At 37.4% G+C, this 22,269-nt stretch overlaps 1 protein-coding gene and 1 long non-coding RNA gene across 7 annotated transcripts in view; one reads left to right on the plus strand and one right to left on the minus strand.

Annotated features, from left to right (window-relative positions):
• Positions 1–22,269, plus strand: part of PIK3CG (phosphatidylinositol-4,5-bisphosphate 3-kinase catalytic subunit gamma) — a 43,003-nt gene that overhangs the window by 19,518 nt on the left and 1,216 nt on the right. For 3 of the 5 annotated variants that reach the window (XM_077163569.1, XM_077163421.1, XM_077163495.1), the window contains one exon: positions 13,023–16,448. The exons of 1 other annotated variant lie outside the window; for it this stretch is intronic. In XM_077163569.1, coding sequence (XP_077019684.1) covers positions 13,023–13,301 — 279 coding nt within the window. In that variant the 3' untranslated portion in view covers positions 13,302–16,448. Of the gene's footprint in view, positions 1–26; positions 2,234–13,022; positions 16,449–22,269 lie in introns of those variants that run through there. One more of the 5 variants, XM_077163644.1, reaches the window with a different exon arrangement.
• Positions 1–22,269, minus strand: part of LOC143687185 (uncharacterized) — a 175,694-nt gene that overhangs the window by 4,940 nt on the left and 148,485 nt on the right. The window lies entirely within an intron of this gene.

Consider the following 22,269-nt stretch of genomic DNA (forward strand, 5'->3'; position numbering starts at 1 on the left):
TTCTCCTGGCTGATTTTTGATTTGAGGATTACAAGATTTACCCTCCGCAGTTCCAGTGGAGTTGTCAGAGAAACTGAGAGCTCTGTGTCCAGATGGCCTTAGGATTTTTAGTGGGTGTTTTTCTGAATAAACTCAAGTGGGTTTCAGACTATTTCTGGGGACATGACACATTTCAGTCCTGTTTTTCTTTAAAGTTAAAAATCATGTATTTTGACAACCTTTTGAAAGAGAAAAATGGTTCCAAAAAACAAACCAAAACCCCTGGAATAAACTCACCATTTAAAGGGGGCAAATATTCAGTTCTTTCCTGGAGGTGGGTCCAACTGACTGGCTTAGGACAACTGCATGAGTAATACTACAATTTAAAGAATCAGACAAAAAGCAAGGGCTTTGGTCTCTTAGCAGGCTGTCCTCATTTCTGTATATATGGTCTCTTCCTTTTTGCCAGTATTTTTCCCTAGAATGACTACCCATCTTTTCTGGTGCTGACAACATTCCTGTAGACCCTCACGGTACCCATGTCACCTGTTAAAATTCCAGCAATACTTCCCCTATAACCTCCTCCACCTTTTGTTTTAAGTTCCATAGTATTGTTCAATGAAAAAATTGGGGTAAGGGGAGGCCAAGGAGAGGTTGCCTGCTCTTGCAGGCAGCTTCCACCCAAAGCAATAAATCTTTGCAGTGAGACATCACACACCCTGTTCTTTCATTCTAGGAGCATTCCCCTATTCACCCCATGATTTATTACTAAATCTTCTTTCTTACGCCATTAAATCCTCTTTCACTAAAGCAACCTCCAGGCAGTATATGACTATACCTTCATAATTTTTTTTGTTTTCATATGTATCTACATTTGGGGGGTACTAATACACATTTTAAGTGCCTGTGAATATATGTATTGTCAGCCTTATAGGTAGATCCAGCATGACATTGTGGTTAGAATAATGGGCTTCAGAATAGACAGATTTGAGTATGAATGCTAGCCCTGCCATCTAACCTTTTACAACCTCTGTTTTCTCATCTGTAAAGTGGGAACAGAAATACCTACCTTGTGGTTTTTCTAAGGATTATTTAAGTGATATATGTAAAATGCTTAACCCAGAGTTTAGACCACAAGAAAAAACTCAATTAACAGTAGCCACTATTGCTATGTACATCACAGTGGATCTTCTCAACTTTTAAGTTGAGAAATCTGATTAGCAATGAAATTGCTGGCAGAACTACAGTATATAAAATATGAAAAAGTAGCATTGCTCTGAGTGAAGAGCAATTGGGGCCCAAAACTCTGCTCTGCCTCCCCTTCCCTGCTCCTTTCTCTGTTCCTCTCCCCATTTATCTCCACCCTCCTCACAGCTGGAGCAGAGCTGACCACCACAGTATTCAATTATACATATGCAAAATTTCTTAAGTCTCCAGCTTAACAAAGATGTGAATCAAGTTTCTTCATCATTTGACACAGACCTATGACTTACATACTGCTAAACCTTCCAGAAAGATTTTCTCTTTCTTAGTTTTATGCTTGCTTTTTGAGTTGAAGTCCTTCAGGATCAGAGACCACATCTTCTCCCAAACTCTCTAAATAGTGTCTCAGAATCTTGTATAATAACGCTGCTATTTTTAGGTAAGCTGGGAAATGTTGTATATATTTACATTTTGAATTTAAAGTGTCCGCACTTCCAGTGAATCACTAATTCAGAATTGATAAGGTCAATTAATACATGCAACATATTTCAATAATCTGCTATGTTGGGAAGAGTGGAGAAAAGTCAACCCAGTTTTTGTGAAGCATGAGGTGATCCTTCTCACAGAGAATTTAAAACATACCTAGTTAGTGGCCAAGGGGATGGGAGGAAGGGAAACTAAAAGGAGTATATGCTACTTTATCCCACCCCTGTCTTCCTGCCATGGTAGCTAGCTCAGCCTAGGACCAGATTCATACATTATTTCTAGCATAGGGAGGAGTTCATAAACAAGCTGTAATTAGACAGAGAGACACAAAAACAAGGCCCATCATTTGAACCCATGAATTAATCTGTTATCCTTGTAGAGCAGCATCTTACATAGAGGGGGCTAAACAGATGTTTTTGAGTGATGATGATTCTGATCAATTAATTCTTATTAGAAAACTCTTCTTTACTGAATAGGGAAACAAAACAAAAAAAAACATGTTTTAGACCACTTTATTTTAATTTCAGTGAACAGTTATAGAACATAATAACACATGAATATGTTTTTATTATTAGCAAATGAAATTTGGCTTTTTAAAATTTTTTGTTAAGAATGTATTTTTTTCTAATTTTAAAAGTAATGCATGCTTTTTATTGGAAACAAAAGCCAAGAAAATATTAAAAATATCATGAAGATATCAAAAACCCACAATTCTCCCTTCTGAGGATGACATTGTCAGCATGTTAGTGTTTTTCCTTCTTTGAAGTACTTGGTCTTCTAAAAGGTCCAAACTCTGACTAAAAACTGAACTTTAAGGAACAGATATAATGGTAGTCCTTACTTAAACAGCCTCTGTGTGATGGGGTTCCTGCCTCTCTCCAGCCGTATCCCAACCCCTATTCACTACTCCAGTGTCCTTCTGCAGCACCCATTATTTGTTGTTACACTGCTCAGACTTCTCCCTGGAATGCTCTTCACTACCCTTTAGATCTCAGCTTAAATGTCTGTCCTCAGAACAGTTCTCTAAATTAGGTTCCCTCCTGTTCCTTGCCACACCACCTGCATGTTTCCTTTATAGCATCTATCAGGCATATAATTATTCATGCTAGTTTGCTCTTTGTGCAGCAGGGCCACGTCTGACCTATATTGCCCACATGGGGCCTAGGATGTAGTTTGTATTCTGTGGGCATTTGCTGAGTAAAGGAGAGAATGTTGGAGGGGCATTTCCCGCACAGGGTGGGAGTTGGATCAGACTAGATAACCTCTAAGACTTCTTCCTTCCCTATGATACACTGTGTCCTATGATTTTATGAAACAGCAATTCAGACTACTATCACATGGAAATTAATAAATCTTTAAGATTCAGGATAAATATCCATTCACCAGGGAGGAAGTAAACCTAATTATGAAAACTAATGTATAATTAGATACAGATGTGTGAATGTCACATAGTGCCTATTTACATTTCTGTGGAGATTTATTTATTGATGTAAATACTACATATTTTACCTAATCAGAACAGTAGCCTATGCCAAGAGGATAAGATGTGCACTATTACCAGTAGTATAGGTTCAATATGGGTTAGTTCTTAAGGAGAGTGAACAGCTTGGCATCATGTGAACAAGTACCTTGAAGAGATTTTTTGTGCAGATTAGGAACTAAGCAAATGTGTATCAAATAAAGTTGAAGGAATCAGGGAGCCAAATAAGACCTTCACAACCACTCTGCAAATCATGCATTTTAATGAATGTTCTTAAAATGTGCTTGCCCCTAGATGTCACTCTTAAGCATTTTATAGGAGAGAAGTCTAGAGCACGTTTGTTGAGTTCTTTCATCTAGGCTGAAAGTAAATGTTTTCTTGCCAGTTCTGTCAGGCCTGCCAAGTTTCCAACACCAGCAGTCTTCTTGCTGTCCCCAAACCAGGTGAACACAGGCCTTCCAGCCTGCAGCCTCAGTTCCACGCTCCATGCTCAGTCTCTATACAGGATCCTGACTGAGGAAGTTTTTAAGAACTTTATTTAACAAAAATCCATTTCTGCCAAAGTCTAGCTCCAGCCTTGGACCCCAGGTTTTAACTGTGCTTCTGCTTCACTTCTTTCACCTGAGGCTCTGGCTTGTTAACCTTCCTCTAGGACTAGGGGCTTCCTCCTGCCATTTACCTTGCTGGGACTCTAGTTCTGTCTCTAACAGTCAGCCTCAGGGACCACCGGGACCTTGTCATCTGACTGTCTTATGAGGGCTGCCAGCTTTCACACATGCATTCTCCACTGCTGTTCAGTCTCCCTTTTGTGTGGTAGCCCTCATGTTTGTCACTTTCTATACCTGTAAGGCTGGACGCTGGCTCCCCTGCTCCATCCTGCTGTAGTCCCTAGACCCTCTCCTGCCATATGTAAATTAGTGCACTAATTCAACATACACTTATGAAGTACTACTACATTTCAGACACTGTGCCAGACACAGAAAAGTCTCTATCACTGCCCTTGGCAAGGCAAGATGTCTTTACCATTCAATACCTTTGAAATACAAGCATTCCCTAATTCATCTTGATTTTAAAACAGTGAATCTTGCCTGAGATTGACTTTGCTTCTGCACATGAAGCATTCATTCATCATATGTTATAATTTATCTACAGTGGGCCAAGGTCTGTGCTGGGCCCAGGTGATGATAGAGAGCAGAAGCTCAGCCCCAGTGCACTGCGGCAAGGATACATACCTAACTTTGGGCTGAGGATGTTTTGTGCTAAAACAGTTTGCAGAGGGGGCAATGAATCCTGCCCTGGGGGTTAGAAATGGACTTTTCAGAGAAGGAAGTGTTTTTATCTGAGCCTTAAGGACTGAGTTCAGTTTCACTTTGCTCAGCAGATGCAGAGAGGGGAAGGAGCATCCAGGCAGAAAGAACAGCATGAGCAAAGGCATGGGGATAGAAGAGTACATGCAATAGTATTTAGTTAGAAAATGTATCTTTCTCCAGTGTGGCTGGAACATAGATATATATGGGTATGTGTAATGGAATTTGAGTAAGAAAGGAAATTGGGGTCCAAATGGAAGCAGTACATGGGCTAGATTAGGGGAGTAGAAAGCAAGGCAAAAAAATCATTTGGAGCTCAATTGATTAATTGTATATTACCATTATTAAGGCCTATTATAGGTCAAGTGGGAGTTTGTTACATTACCCATAAAATGATACGCTGATAAAGGATATGAATCCAATACTAGATTCCCTCTTGGGATTCACTGTAGCCCACTAACTAGGTCAGTCTCAGCCCTTTCCCCCATCCAGTGTTACCCATTGGAAGCTGCCCTTAAGGGTAGCTCCCAGCATCGGCCATTTCTACAAGTATTAATGTGAAATCTGCCCCGACCTGGACTTCTGTGGAGTTGTAGAACTGTTAGGACTTGGATAAGCCTGAAAAATTTAATCACTTTTCTGGGGAAACAGTATGAATCTAACACTGGAAAGATGACTTTGGATTGGATTTATGTATGAATCCAGCAGTATGCAGTATCATTCAGTGCCTGTGATACTAGATCACTGTTACTTTTAAACACTAAATGAGGACAGTCTGTCAACTATCATAATTCTCTTAATGTTTAGTTTCTGTTAGAGAACTGTTTTGTCTATAAGAATATTATCAAGGCCATTGTCCCCCATGTTAGAAAGTGTACTCTATAAAGATCTGCCTGTGAAATTTATCTCTGGTCTGAGTTTCTAATCTGTGCTTGTGCTAAGCAAATATGATTTTTTAAATCTTCTGAACAGTGGATGTAGTAACTGATTAGACTTTCCTTTGGCTAGAGAAATATTTGAAGACCATCCAAGTATATAGATTTTGTGATGTATAGTTTTTAAATTAGTCTCTTTCCAGAACCTACTGTGGATGATTTCCTTTGTTCATCCTTTTAATTAATATTATTTTGACTTTTGTGTATCCAAATGATCCAACTTAAATTCTTTTCAGAACAATGCTTGAGGATAAATACACACACACACACCCTACGTGCAGGCTATTTAGAATAGTTGACTAAAGTAGAAGAGTTTAATCATGGCCTGTAGGTTTCTAATGAGTGTCTAGCAAAATAATTCGGAAAACAAGCAGTACATCCCTTCTCCTGGCAGACAAGGAGACTTTAAGAAGACTTTAAATATAAGAATCCTAATTCAAATTCAGCAAATGCCTGGCTAAGTGTGGGACACACTGTTCTTTCAGTTTTACCAACAAATGCCTCTTCCTGAATTATTAGGTCTACTAATCAGTGCTCTTTGTTTTGTCAAAATAACTTTCAAAGATATTGGCTCACCAATGCATTGATTGTTTATAAGAAATAAAATCCTCTGCCTGGGCTGAAATATTATTTTCTGCCTTGTTTCACTAACAGACAGAGGCACCTTTACCGTTTAGGAAAAGTAAACGGGTGGGAACATTTCTTTTCATTGATGAATATTTGTGAATATTTCCACTCTCTCTTCAACCCTGGAATCTTTTTCCTGGAGTTTCTTTTTGATGGTCTTGAGGCTACTCCTTCATCTTTATGGATATGTACTAAATATTTCACTTCTCCATTTCTAGATGAGAACTAGCCTCCTTCATCTTTATGGTAGGCCAATCCCATATGACCTTGGATAGTCTAAAGCTGCCTCAGTTCATCAGGAGTTAAAAACTCAGTTTGGTTTGTTTTCAGTTTAATGAACTGATAGTTGTCCCCATCCCCCCACCCCCACCCCCTGAGACCCGGGTCTCCAGCATAGCAGGCAAGAACTCTGCCTCCTGAGCCACTGTGGCCTGCCCAGTTGGGCCCCTTAACAAGTCAAATCTAAATTTTGACCCTGAAATGGTAACGATTTCCTTTTGTTCCCAAGACTTAGGGGAGTGAGCAGCTTTGTAAAAGCATACCTTTCTTTTGGTATAGGTGCTATAATTGAGGCATTTGGATCAACTATCAAATTAAGAGCAGATGTCCTATGTAGGCTCAATCTACTAACAGTGTTCCAGCTAATGACATTTAGAATTATATGTTTTCCACATTCACATACATGCATTAACAAGTAGATTAAATCAAGTCCAAAATGAGATTCTTTCCCTACCCTTTTCTTCTGCACTCAATAATATAAGGCTTTTCAGGAGGGAAGTTAGAAGAGCAGAGTGAGATGTTTGAGGTCAATGCACAGACAGCCCTAACAGTAGGGAAAATTCTGTCAGTACAGCCAGTAACTTCTGTACTTGTGTTTTCCCCTGAGTTTCTGAGCCACATCCTCATAGTCCTTCAAACCACAGACCTCTGGGCCAAGACGACAAACCCCATGGTGAGCGCAAAAGGCAGAAATGAAACTTCTGCGGGCTTGAGTGGGCGGGGCAGCTGCTCTGTTGATCCCCTCAAGGGAAGAGAACTTTACCTATCTCAGTGCACCAGAGTAAAAAGAATCCACCCGTCAGCACTGGTTGGAGTAAGGCATACCTCCCATTGCAAACCTGCCTTATCTCTTGGTCTTTACAACCTAAGGAAACATTTTGAAAAAGGTGCCTGGGTGGGAAGGTAACCTCCTCAGGATTGAGAAGTGTGTGTGATTCCCTTATGAAGCTTCTCATACTATTAATAACTAGCCAACAACTTATATAGCACTGTGCTTTACAGATATTATCTTATTCGGATCTCATTACAACCATATGAAATAGGTATTGTTGTTATTCACATTCTAAAGAGGTTAAAAGTAACTTCCCCAATGACATATAGCTTGTCAGTAATAAATTCAAGATTTTAATCCACTCAGCTAGGTGTGAATCTGCCCTATTAACCACTGCTCCCTACTGCACTTTTAGCAAAGGATAATTAAACCTGCACTCAATCTATTAAATCTGCAACCAGTCAGAATTTGGACATTGTGTCTGTCAAGTGTGTGGCATGCAGTTAAATTTGGTTAGGAAATTTCTTTCTTATAGAACTACCCTTGTCTCTGAAAATTGGAACTAATCAAATAAATTAGAGCCAGCAGAAATTCCTTTTATAAGTGAGATGGCCTTTAACAGAAGCAAGACAGTCCCTTTCCTGTAATGTGTCTCCTTGTGTGCTACAGAGATTGACAAATCAGTGTGTTATCTCTTAGTAAATATTTACTGAGTACCTATCATAACTTAGCCTCAGATTAATTTTCCTCCTTGAAAATTTTCTAGTGAAAAGAGTTTGACCACACTGTGGGCTTACACAGCAGGTGTTTTGCCTAGAGCCCCCAGTATATAAAAGGATAGACAAATAATTAAAAATCAGAATATACTTTAATTCAGTCAAACGACATCCCCATCTATATCCTTATGAAAATGGTGTAAGTTGGCAAATTAATGAGATTGTTGCCTGGGGTGAAATCTGCACTTAGTCTGTGTAATTACCAAGAAATGAGGGAAATCTCTTTGGAGCCTATGGTTGAGCAAAAGAAAATGATTTCTGGGCATAAGTGGAATCATTAAGAACACAAAAGCACTAATGCACTGGGGCTGCTTCCAGGGGACAAGTGATGCCTGGACCATGGGAGGTAAAGCCCCGACAGACTTTTGAATCTGTGTGAGTCTCTTCCTTCCTGGCAAGCGGAGATAAATGCATAGTCTGTCTAACTTCCATGGCAGTCAAGAGCGAGTGCTAACATCTATTGAGCCCTTGCCATGTCCCACCCTCTGTGCCAGGCACAGAGATGCTAGAATAGTCCATTGGTCTTTGTGCTGGAAAAGAAATTGTGATAAAAGCTTGGAGAAAGAGCAAGAGAACCTGACACCAATCTCTTCGTGCTTCTCCTGAAGAACTGTTGATTTCAGTGACCAGTGCTTGAAACTACATGGACCAGCCCTGGAGGGTGCTGATGGAATAAGACCATGCAACAGACTGCAGATAGAAGGCAAGGCCAGGCCCCCACCCTCTCTGTTCAAGAGCTCAGTTCTGAAGGCCAGGCCTAGTCCTCATGCCACATTTTGCCCAGTACCCTACATGTAGCTCTTTCTCTCAACTGAGTTCTTGCCTCACCCTCTGACTCACATTTAGTCTTCCGGTTAATAGTAATAATAATAATAATAATAGCTAATATTAATAAAGCACTTGCTATGTATTGTAGGTCTGGGGAAATGTTCTATGTCCTCTGTCTTATTTGGTCTTCACAGCGACCCTATGAGGTGGGCACCATCACTATCATAATATCCCCCTTGTACAATGGAAGAAACAGAAGTTAGATAATTTGCTACAAAAGTTCCTCAATGGCTGAACTGGAAATGATGCCCAGATCTACCTAACACTGGAGGCTGTGCTGCCTCAGCAGCCTTGGGTAATCTGCCATTGGTTTTGACCAATTTACATCACCCCTCTTTTGGTGTAGCTCACAATCACCCCCCTGACCCAAACTTTCAGACAGGACCACCAGAGAGTCAAATCTTGTCATTCTCTTAGCTCTTTGCACTCAGAAAGGGGGTATAAGACTTCTCCACTTAACCTACAGTTACATTTTCAGTGTAATTATTTTTTAAATTAAGACTCTGAAGTCAAGCCATGCTTTGTGGAAAAGAAGACATAGTATAAAGAATGTTTTCAACGCAACCATAAACACTGAACATAGATTCAATTTAAATAGTTCATCATTACTACATTGTGTTACACACTGGAGATGAATCAGTCTAAAGAAGATCGTGGTCTAGTGGAGACAGATTTTGAACCAACTGATTAGAATAGAGGGCAATGAGTACATGGTCTAGCCTTGACATAAGAAACACATGTATGACCATAACTATCATTACAGTTACTCTGCCACACATGAATAACACAGACAAGATAATCTAAAAGGAAAAAAGAAAAAAAATCACTATTAACATTTTGGCCTGTCACCTTTTTTTTAATATATATATGTATATAAAAATAATTTTTAATTTCCCAAAATGAGATTATACCACGTTATTTTTATACCTTGTTTTTACTCAAACACTTTTGCATACTTATTAGATCATACTACAATGTCATGTTAGTGGTTGCAAAGTATGCAATTGTAGGTTCTTGCATAATAAACCTTTGTTTCAACTCCCTATTGACCTTTAGGTTGCTGTCAGGTTTCCACAATTTTAACCTATGTTCCAAATGAACATCATTGTAGATAAATTGCTGCAAATTTATCCAAGTTTTTAAAGGTAAATTTCCCGCAGGGAAATTGCTGGGTAAAAGGATATAGATCTTGTTTTTCTTTAAGTCAAGTTTATTGAGGCATAAGTTATATACAGCAGAATTCACCCTTTTTAAGTGTACAGTTCTATAAATTTTGACAAATATATCAGTCATGGTACTACCACCACAATTAAGCTATATTACATTTATAAGCATTTTTTAGCTTCTGATGCATGTTATCAAATTGTCTCCTGGTAAAGTTAAATCTGTTGCCGTCTACCATCAGGTTAACACTGGGTGTTATCCCTAAAAAATAAAAATAAAAATTTCTCATTTGATAGGTGAATACTTCTATTTCATTTTGTTACATCTATTTGATTACTGATGAGGTTGACTTTTTTCATATTTTTATTAATATTGTTCTTATCTATTTTTTATTTTGTGATGTGAATTCAATACCCTTGGACTGAATTTCTAGTTAAATATTCGTCTCTTTCGTCATGATTTTTAAGTGCTATAAGGGGTGGAGGCAGAAGAGTGGTCTGTGATGTTGCAATTGTGTTTTCTTTTGTTTTCCTCTTTTAAAATTGTTTATGTATTTTTTTCTCATAAAAGTTCAAGCTTCTGAACGTAATCTCTCTATCTTTCCTTATGGATTCCACCTTGGAAGTCATCTTCATAAAGCCCTTTCCCACTCCTTGATTATTTAAATATTTGCCTTTTTTATACTGAAATATTTAATTCATTTGGAATTTATTTTGGCATATCACATGGAATGAAGATTTAACTTTACTCCCCCCATGAAAGTCAGTTGCCCCAACCTTAGTTATCAAATAATAGATCTTTTCTCCACTAATTTGTGAAGGCACCTTTATTTTATTTATGTACTGAACGTATGTTTTTGAGCCTTTACTTCTATGCTACAAAATTTCTTATATTTTCTGGAAAAGAACAAATATTGCTTCACAGTGCTTTAAATATTGTAGTTTTATAATATGTCTTAATATCTGGTATGGCAAGCATTGTAATTCCATACCCATTAATCTATTTCTTCAAAATGTTTTCCTGGGCCTTAATTATTCTAGATGAACCTAAAACTATATTTAAGTTTATGTTTAAGAATTTTTATTTATAGATTAATCTGAAAAAAAAATCCATCTTTATAATAAACTGTTTCATCTGTGGAACATGAATTCAAGTTTCCTTTTATGTTCTCCAGTAAAGTTTTATAGTTTTCAGAATGGGCTCTGCAGGTTTTATGTTTGTGTTTATCCTGGGTATCCTGCTGCTGTTGTCACCTTACTCATGGACATCTGTTATTTCAGTATACTTTCCAAATGGTGGCTCGTATTCTACAGCATTCTACATGTTAAGTTTTATAAAAAGTTAGCTAATTGGGTGGTGTGACGGTAGCTCAGTGGCAGAATTCTCGCCTGCCATGCAGGAGACCCAGGTTCCATTCCCAGTGCCTACCCATGCAAAAACAAAACTACCTTATTGAAAACTAGTTACAGTAGTATTTGAGGGTTTTTTTTCTTGAGTTTCACAAAAACAATGATGTCATTTGTATAAAATGATATTTTTGCCTTCATTTTTCTGATTTTAACTTCATTTTTTCTGGTATTATATTATTTAGAACGATTTTGACTGATACTTCCAAATAATTCTACACATTGTTACATTTTAGTTATATATTATTACATTGTTACTTTTTTAAATGTCAGAAATGGATGTTAATAGAGTGCTTAATATGAACTTTTTGTAATTTGACAATAAACCCTATTTAGCTATGGTATGTTACTCTTACAACATTTTACTCAGTCTTGTATTTGAAATATTTATATCTGTGAACATTAACTTTAGTTTTCTTAATGTGTTATCTTTGTTGAGTTATGATATTAAAGTTGAGTTATTCTCTTGTGGAAAATTGGGAACCTTTGCATCTTTTTCTGTGTGCTGGAACAATTTAAATGGCATAAACACACCTGTTGCTTAGGTTGTGGACTCTGCTCACTTGTACACTGGTCTTGCTCAAAGGCTTTTGAGGAAAGCATCAGCCTTACCATTTTGTTTTGTTTTGTTTTGAAGTTGTTACTATTACTTTTTTTATGCATTTATCATCACAATCAACTTTTATTTTCTTTTTGTGAAAAAATAACATAAATACAAAAAAGCAATAAATTTCAAAGCACATTGCAACAGTTAGTTGTAAAACAGGTTTCAGAGTTTGGTATGAGTTACAATTCCACAATTTTAGGTGTTTACTTCTAGCTGCTCTCAGATACTGGAGACTAAAAGAGATATCAATTTAACGATACAGCAATCACATTCATTTGTTAAATCCTATCTTCTCTGTCATAACACCACCATCACCTTTGATCTTTCTTTCCCTCTCTTTAGGGGTATTTGGGCTATGGCCATTCTAACTTTTTCATGTTGAAAGGATATGTCAGTAATGTGGGGTAGGGAGATGAAACTATCTGGAGAGGCTGGGCCCTCTAGGTTTCAGGACTTACCTGGTCTAGGGACCCATCTGGAGGTTATAGGTTTCTGGAAAGTTATCCTAGTGCATGGAAGCTTTATAGAATCTCATATAACACCCTCACTGTTCTTTAGGATTCAGTCTTAACATTTTTAAAACCCTTTCTCATTCAGTATTCAGAATTTGTATTAAAATTCCAAAGTTCATTCAATCATTTTGAGAATCAGACAGTGAAAAGCTAATTTATCTGCTTTCTTAGAGTAGAATAAAGAACAAAATAAAAATGAAAACTAACTCAATCTTAAATACCACATTTCCATCATTTCTTTGTATTTTGTTAGCTCCTGGCAAACCTTATTTACTCGGAAATAAAACTCATTGAGTCCACCATGGTGTTCAAAAATGGACTCATTTCTCTTCAGAGACTACAGAAATTTCTATTCACAATTTCTTAGGAAGATATTGCATTTAAAAGGTAGAGTGAAGAATAAGATGAAATTAGTGTGTATCAGCTAGTTTTCCTTGAGCATGCTCTGGATATATGGAACTACCCTAAAGTGCTTAAGAGATTGTAAAAAGTTTATGTTCTCACCAACTTTTTCATCTGAGGTGGGGGACCTGCCTTGGTTGTGATGATTTCCTCTTATGGGTAGGAGTAATGCTATGCAAATTCCAGTACAGCCCAGTTGTCTTCAGCCTACTTAGTTACGGTAACAACAATAACAGCATTTTCTTCCCCCTTTACCCAGGACGTCTGTGTGAAGGCTTATAGAGCCCTCCGTCATCACACAAACCTACTGATCATCCTGTTCTCCATGATGCTGATGACGGGAATGCCCCAGTTAACAAGCAAAGAAGATATTGAATACATTCGGGATGCACTAACAGTGGGGAAAAACGAGGAGGATGCTAAAAAGTATTTTCTAGATCAGATTGAAGTTTGTAGAGATAAAGGATGGACTGTGCAGTTTAACTGGTTCCTACATCTTGTTCTTGGCATCAAACAAGGAGAGAAACACTCAGCCTAATATTTTGGACTAGAAGTAAAAAGAAGTTAGTGTTCTAAAGCTTTAAATTAGCATATCAGTCCTTGAACATGGCTTTAAAATGCAATAGGACATTGTGAAAGCTGGCATTTAAGAAATATAGCTCTTTTCCTAGCTGAACTCTTCATGGAGAAAAAAAAATTGGCATTGCCAATTGTCTGGTTAAGTAATATTCAGTGTTAGGCTTATTTGCAGGTTTGTTTTTCTCTTATTTGTCAGTCATGTGAAGAATATTGTAAGTGTAAACAGACTAATGACTTCCTCATTGTGCCTGATGTTATGACTATTTTATTGTTGGGTGTGCTTGTAAATTATTTAGGACAGCTCACAACATTTATTTTCATGTGGGTTTTAGTTTACTCCCAATTTGGTTCTCTTGTGTTCTTCAAACTTTTTATAGAAAAAAATGTAATCATTGTAACATGTGCCTTTCTTAACTGATGCTTCCAAAATGTATCTTCAATGTCTGCAGATGTTAATGATGTGCTAAAGGCAAGGGAAAGTGAGTTAGTCTTTTCACTGTCCTTTGCAATCAGGTTCTTTTACAGTGTACAAGTGAAATGAACAAACACAAAATGGAAAATATGACCTTTGAACCCTTATCCTTTCCTGCTGGTCTAGCTTCAAGGTTATGAATATGAAAAATGGAGATGAGACATTGTTCTGCCTCAAGAGTGAATTATCAAGTACAATTAACAGAGCTTTCTCCAGCTTAGAAAAAGGAAAGGAGTTTTTCTAAAAGGACTCATTTTTGTGCCTTTACTTTTTTCTCTCTCCCTTTCTCCCTTCTCTCTCTTCTTCCTCAGTTCCCACTTTCCTACAGCCCTTTACTTGACTCCTAAAGGACACCTTTATCCTAGAACTGAAAAATTAGTTGAGAAAGAATTTCTCCTTTAGCATTATTAGAATTTAGGGTGCTTATTTGTAAAGATGTTTCGTAGAGTTTTAAAATGTATATTATTAAAGGAGACATTCCAGAAGGTATGAATTAATTTCCATATGCTTTAATTTTAAATTTTGGCCTGAGCAGGGTTTTTTCTTTATTTTTAATGGAAAAAGATATTTGTTATTTAAAAAGTACCCAAAATTAAGGAGAGCACTACTTGCTATATCTATCTCTCAGCTTAAAGGATTTTTAAATGTTGACACATTCTTCAGACATCCTAAAAATAACTGAACTCTCTTCTTTTAAAACTATTTTCTTCTCTCAAATACTTTGTTGTTTATTGGAAGTGTTGTTTAACCTTAGACACATATTGTTATACTATTTATAAAATATTTTTAAATTACCAGTAACTAATAGTTTACATAAAATAATTCCATGTTAAAGGTGTCTTGTTTAAGCACTATCAGATAAATAGATAAATAATTTTAAAATTTTTGAATCAGGTATCAGTTTAGAATTTGTTGTAGCCCAAACCTTTCTCTTTTGTATACAAAAGCCCAGTGGTTCTCAAACCTGGCTCTAAATTAGAATCACCAGTGGTACTTTTAAGACATATCATTGCTCGGGTCCTACCCAGATTATATATAATTCAGTTAGTTTGGGATAAGCCCCAGACATCTGTATACAGTGTAAGTACCCTAGGTGATTCTAATATGCAGCCAGGATTGGAAAACCCTGCAAGGCCCTTGAAGGTGTAGGTAACACTGCTTCCTTGCCCACTGAGCCTTTCCTCTGGCTCTATCTTTTCTAGATATCTAGAAAAACTCCTCTTCATTAACAAATTCATCCTTTTAAAATCATGCTATATCCCTTGGGACAGAGGACCATGTCCTGAAATGAACTATCCATCTCACTCTGTAAGTGGAGGATAGACTGTGTTACATGACATTTTTAGACCAACTATTTCCTACAATTCTTTTGAAGAACAGAAAGAATGTTGCTTAATATTCAGAAGAGGATGTTATTATTATAAAGAATAGCTCAGACCTTGCATTAGATTCTGCATTTTATATATTACTGAAATTATCATCCTGATAGAAGAATTACAAGAGAAATATATTTATATTTAGCTTATTGGCACATGTACATATATATTTGCTCTTCAGATAAACATGTTCTTTAACTATGCTGATTATATATATAATTTTATATATATATATTACATTGTGCTTGATTCTTGCATATTTCAATGAAGGAATAATTTCAACTCTATAGATTTGCAGATAAGCACAGATCACTTCTGTGTACTTCCTTCCTTTATTGTTCACAGTGAGTCCCATGACCAACTACTTCCATACTTTTGAAAATGTTATAGAACTAGGGTCATCCTGGTACTGGGGGAAACTGTTGAAGAACTACCCACAACTCTTAACTTAAATGCCAAATGAAACCAGAAATCACAAATCAGATTATCAGATCAAAGGGAGTGTTATGTGTATCTAGGACCTGCTATATAACTTGTAGAACTGAGTGCAAAATAAAAATGTAGGGGTCCCTTGTTCAAAAATTGTCAAGACAGCAACAGCAGAGCATAAGACCAAGCACAGGGCCAAATGAGCATTGGGTCCCATCTCACTGCACAGACTGCATGCTTATGACCTTGGTACTGTGTATATTTAAATAATGACTTTGGTGCTCAATTTTCATCACATAGACCATCTGCCTAAAGGTTCAAAATATTGCTTCTGTTCAAATTGAAATACCTCATCTCTCTGGCTTAATATTAGGACCTTAAACACTGGACACATTGCTTTGAGACTGGAATGATGATCAATAAAAATACAACAAAGCAGATATTTTAGACCTAGTGCCACATAACTGCATTTGACTGGGTTTAGTGATACTTTGGTGAAGGCAGGGGTAGAGAAGCCATTGTAAATAAAATATATCAACTCCCAGAGAAAACTCTGGGCTTAAAAAAATTTAACTTTTGTAAATATATCATTTTTAGGAGATGAATTATTAAAAAAAAGTTTATATGTAAAAATTCTGCAGCATAATTTGGATGCTGTCAATCCTGTATACAATGATCTTGTGAAATAAACTTTTAAAAAAATCATTTGGAACCCAAGTTCACAAAGCAAATTCTGGTCTTCATCTGATATGCTAGGTTCTGCTTTCCATGACTATGAAATGAATTACCAATTACATTGTACAATATGAAGAAAATAAATTAATTTGGATTTTTAAGAAGTCTACTGTCTTGTTTTCTGTTTAAGCCAACCTAGTTATTCTGGTCAATAAGTTGAGTTCTAGGCAGGGTGCCTGGCCTCATATTCTCAAAGACTCATTTTCATGACAGTTACCTGGGGTACCTAAAGCACAAAGGGCACACATCCCTTGGCCAAAGTGGTCATTCAGAGAACTGAGACATTCCTTCTTCTGTGCAGTTCAGTTCTCCCCTCTTGCAAGTACTTTTATTATAAATTGTTCAATGTAAATTTAAATAAAAGAATCTGACATCTTGGGTTCTCTGTATACATCTTTTAAACTCTGAAAGGCCAAACATTCCTGAAAATCGCATTCATTCTTTCAGGAGATCTTTACTGAGTGCCTACTTGTTGTCAGGCACTGTGCTAGAATACTAGGGATTAGAATACAGAACAAGATGACCCAGTCCTAGTACTCACAGAGTTTATAATATGCTGATGGTAGCAGACACTTCATAATAAGTGTCAGCAACCAATTTTTTTGTTTAAGTGGGCTTTTCTTGGGGCGGGTAACAGAGTTTATATAAGTAAACCTACTTGATATTTTTCACAGTTACCAAAAATATTTAATTGTACCAAAAATATTTGACAAAGTGCTATTAATACAGGAAAAGATCTCATAATTCAATAAGTAAAAGATAAATAACCCATTAGAAAATAGTGAGTTCACACAAAAAAAGAAATACACATGACCAATAAGCATTATCACATTAGACCCCAACTCATTACTGATTAAACAATGCAAATTAAAATAACTTACATTTCTTTTTACCGTCAGATTACCAAAGATTGGTAATGCCCAGACTTGGTAATAACTTGAGAGAAAGCATACTCTCTCACATTGTTGAAAGCAATGCAAGTTGATGAATTCATGCATGGCAAAAAATTTATCAAAATAAGAATGTATCCTCTGACCCAGTAAGTCCACATTCAGGAATTTATCTTTCAGAAGTTACTGGACAAGTGTGCAAAGATTAAAGGTCAAAAAGTGTTTGTAATAATGAAAAATTGGAAATAGTCTAAAAGTCCCTCAATATGGGATCGTTAATTAAATCACAGTACATTCATTCAATGGATTAAAAATGCATCCCTTGATAAAGCAGTACAAACTATATTAACATACATGTAGATCTGTAATATATTCAGGAGCGCAAGAAGGTGGTCAGAGGACATGATTAGAATACAATGTGATCAAGGTTGTATAGGTTTCTAATGCTTAAAAGGCTGGGATGATCTGCTCAAACTTTTAGTGATTTTTTTTTCCCTTGGGTTTTGGGGAACTTTGATTCTATTATTTGAATTTCTTAAGGAAAAAAGTATTTTCATTTTTGGGGGGAAAATGCAGTTGGCATGATAACCATACTAATTAGTTTATGTCAAGTCCCACTAAAACATCAGAAATTTTTGTTTCTCTTTTTTTTTTTTGCCTTTGGCAAAAAAAAAAAAAAAAATCAAGTGACAGTAATAATCACCAAGCAGTGACATCAAAACGATGTTGGAACCCTTTGATATAGGAACGACTATGTCAAAGCTTTCTGCTTTAACCCTACCTACCTGATTGTGATCTGTTACACTGGCCTTGATTTATCCCCTAAAATGAGAAAGAGCACCTGTAGGGATTCTGTTCAGTCAGTAAGGGATGCCTTGCCTGGTTCAGCTTTTCTCAGTTCTGCAAACCTCATAGAGTTTGTGTGGCCATGCCACTCCAGCTCACATTTAAGGCCCCTTTTGGAGGTGCAAATAGCTCATTTTCATTTCTTGTGACTGTCATTTTTCTAAACATTAACTCATCAGTAAGAGTGAGTAAATCTCATTCCTGCTGCTTTGGTAAGAATTTTCCCTTCTGAGGACAGGGCTCAGTGTTTTGGTTCCTAATATACTTGGTGATCTAACTTGAAGGAGTTAATGGGGGACTGGGACATCCTAAAGAACAGAGTCCATCTGTAGCACCTCATATTACTTCTCTGTTTCTCACAATAGATGAATAGATATAAGAACTACTATACTCAGAATCAAGCTTAGAATTCTTTTGATTACGCTTAGAAGCTAAAATTTGTCCCTACTGTCTGGCAGAAATGTACCACCTTACTTGTAGTGTTTCCAGCCATATGCAAGGTTTAAGGCTGAACATCACCCCTGTTACTAGATGTGTGTGGTGGCCAAAGCCAGATTGGTCCCAACACCCTCTACCCTGTGCCTTTCCTCTGCATTATCACTAAACGCCTGTTCAACAAAAACAACCAGCCCTGTGTATACTGGAGGCAACCACCAGGAAAGCCCTGTGCCCACATGCCCAACCTCTTCCTGCCAAATTTCCAAACTCTCCCTGGTTCTGCTCTCCTCAATTCCTGGCTTTGGAAACCAGGGAAGACAATTTCTTATTGTTTTAAGCAAACACTTACTTTGGCACTAATTGCTCAAAGTGGCAAAGCACACTCTGCAGGCTTTCAGTGGGTAGATGGATTCACCTCCTGTAATCTATGGGAATTGAAAGGAATCTGAGCCTCTTGACAAATCCTGGAGGAAATGCAGAGTATGTGTGGCTGTGGATGCAGGTGGACCCTAAGCCTGGCAAAAGTAATGCCGTAGAGAGTAGTTAAGTGGCTTTGGCATTAGGTCATCCCAAGTTTAGGTAATGATTGTTACTTTGACAGACCATCGAACCTCTCTAAGCCTCATCTCTCTCCTCTGTAAACTGGGGAAAACAGTGGTACCTAATTTGCAGCGTTGCTGTGCCAATTAAATGAAATAATGAAGGTGAAACATTAGGTTGACTGCCTGGCCTGGAATTATTGCTCAATAAATGTTAGCTATTGTTCTAGATTGCTTGCTGCTGGAATGCTATATACCAGAAACAGAATGGCTTTTAAAAGGAATTTATTAAGTTGCAAGTCCACATGGATCTGAGGCCATGAAAATGTCCCAACTAAAGCAAGTGTATAGAAATGTCCAATCTAAGGCATCCAGGAAAAGATACCTTGGTTCAAGAAGGCAAATGACATTCAGCATTTCTCTCTCAACTGGAAAGCCATGTGGTGAACATGGTAGCATCTGCTAGCTTTCTCTCCCGGCTTCTTGGTTCATGAAGCTCTCCCTGGGGCATATTGTTTTTGAATGTCCAAAGGTCTCCAGTAAGCAACCCCACCTTGTTTGGATGGAGATACATTTCCATGGAAATCATCTAATCAAAAGTTACCACCCACAATTGGGTGAGTCACATCTCCATGGATAATTAAAACACTCCCACCTGGCAATAGTGAATGTGGATTAAATGACATGGCTTTTCCGGGGTCCACAAATTCAAACCAACACACCTATTATTACTATGCTCCTTTTCAAGGAAGGCTGAAGAATCTCAAGAAATCAAAAGAAAATGTTTAAAGGAATATGAGTTTTAGGAACACTTTAAATGGTGGAAATCTTAACAACTTTCTAAGTATGATATCTTCCCAATAAGACTTCAAAGGAGAAATAATCTCCAATCCACGTGAACATCAGATACAAGGTAATCTACATAGTTTCCTTCTCTGAAGAGTTATTCTAAGAAATGCAAATGAATCCTGAGTTCTGGGCCTAAAGAAAATTAGAAGATCAGAATCAATTGACATTGCTGCTAACCACTATAAACTTTCTTTTATAAGCATTAAATTTAATTTTTAAAAAATAAAATTCATCACTTATAAATGTGCAATTTGGTGAGTTTTAACAAATGTTTATAGCCATGAATCTACCACCACCGGAAAGATATGGAACAGTTCCATCACTCCAAAAATTTCTCTCATGCATCTTGACAGTCAATTCCCTCCCACTTCTACTAACCCCTAAGGACCACTGAAATGCTTTCTGTCACTATGATTGTGTCTTTTTTAGATTTTCATATAAATGGAATTATACCATATGTGGTCTTTTGTGCTTGGCTTCCTTCATGTAGCATCATGCTTTTGAGATTCATCTATGTTGTTTAAATAAAGTATTATTTAAGAAGGCTAATTTTCTGTACAGATTTGCTACAGTTCACTCCTGAGCCAAATTCCAACTTTCATTTTTATTTGTCTGCTGTCTAAGATTACCTAGTGGTTTCTGTTCTCAGATTATTGAGAGAAACCCATTATTACTTTTACCCTATGGTTGTTTATACAAGATAGTTGGAGATAAAAGGCCTGTACTTCAGAGGCTTCATTTCCTCTGGTTTGGAAATAGTGCAAGGATAGAATATAAAATTCTTTACTACTGTCCAGTGGCAAATCACTAGCAGACAGAAGAAGGTAGAGAACTTGAGAAAGAAGACCTGTAGCAGTGCTTCTCAAACCTTCACATATGCACCAATCACCTGGGTTTTTTTAGAATGCAGATTCTAATTCAATAGGTCTGGACAAAGGCCAGAGATTCTGCATTTTCAACAACCTCCCAGGTGAGGCTAATGCTATTGGTCCCCAGACCACACTTTGGGTAGCAAGGCCCTATGGGATTCCTGGACAGGGAAAGCAAACAACAAAAAGGCTGAAAACATACCAACCTGCACTCGAGAAACCCCACTCAGATATGAGTTTTCATCACACAAATGACAGAGCCATCAATCACCTCTGTATTTTCAAGTGGATCCTCAATTTTTTCATTTGTAAAATGGAAAATACAACATCTATCTGCGTTGGTCCACATTGATCCCCAACTCCTGGTATTCATGCTCTGTGTAATCTCCTCTCCTTGAGTATGAACTGTGCTGTTTGTTTCCTAAACCTGCTAGAATACATTATACCAGAAATGGGTTGGCTTTTATAATGGGAATTTATCAGCTTGCAAATTTACAATTCTAGGTCCGTGAAAATGTCCCAGTTAAGGTGTCAACAGGATGACTGCACCTTCTCTGAAAACAGGCTGCTGGCATCAGGGGGCCCTTGTCGTCTGGGAAGGCATATGGCTGGTGTCTGCTGGTCCTTCTCTTCGGGCTCTGTTACTTTCAGCTTCCATGTGTCCTTGCTTGCTTTTTGAGGCTTTTCTCTCTGGGTATTTCTCTCTGAGCTCTCTCCAAACTTCTCTGGGTGTTTTCTCTGAGCTCTCTGGGAATTTTTGTCCTTTATCCTCTCATAAAGTACTCCAGTAAAAAGGACTAAGACCCAACTTGAATGGGGTGGGTCACATCTCAATTGAAATAACCTAACCAAAAAGTCCTACCCACAACAGGTCTGCATCCACAGGAATGGAAAACATAGCTTTTTCTCAGGTACATAATAGCTTCAAACCAGCACATGTGCCTAGCAACTTGCTTCTAACAAACAGAATATAGTAAAGATGATGTGATGTCACCTCCAAGAGTCCTGTGACTTCCACCTTGCCGGTATTCTCTCTCTGTCTGTTTTTGTCTCTGTCTCTTTCTATCTGTCTCTCTCTCTCTGTCTCTGTTTTTATCTCTCTGTCTCTCTCTCAGCTTAACTAAACCTCCTGCCATGTTGTGAACTGCCCAATGGAGCAATCTCCATGGAAAGGAACCAAGGGAAGTCTCTGACCAGTGGTTCGTGAGGAATTGAATTCTGCCAGCAACTGCATGAGTGAGTTAGAAATATACCCTCTCTAGTGCATCCTTGAGATGACTGCAGCCTTCTGAGACATCCAAAGCCAGAAGACCTAGTTACATTTTCCTAGAGTCCTGATCTACAGAAATAATGAGTTAATATATGTGGTTTTAGGCCAATAAATTTTGGAGTAATTTGTTACTGTTAGCAATAGATAACTAATACACTTTCTGTTCTGAATATTAAAGAAGATGAAGGAATTAATGTATATGAAAGAATTTAGC

This window comes from Tamandua tetradactyla, chromosome 1 (assembly GCF_023851605.1).
Source record: "Tamandua tetradactyla isolate mTamTet1 chromosome 1, mTamTet1.pri, whole genome shotgun sequence".
Taxonomy (NCBI): Eukaryota; Metazoa; Chordata; class Mammalia; order Pilosa; family Myrmecophagidae; genus Tamandua; species Tamandua tetradactyla.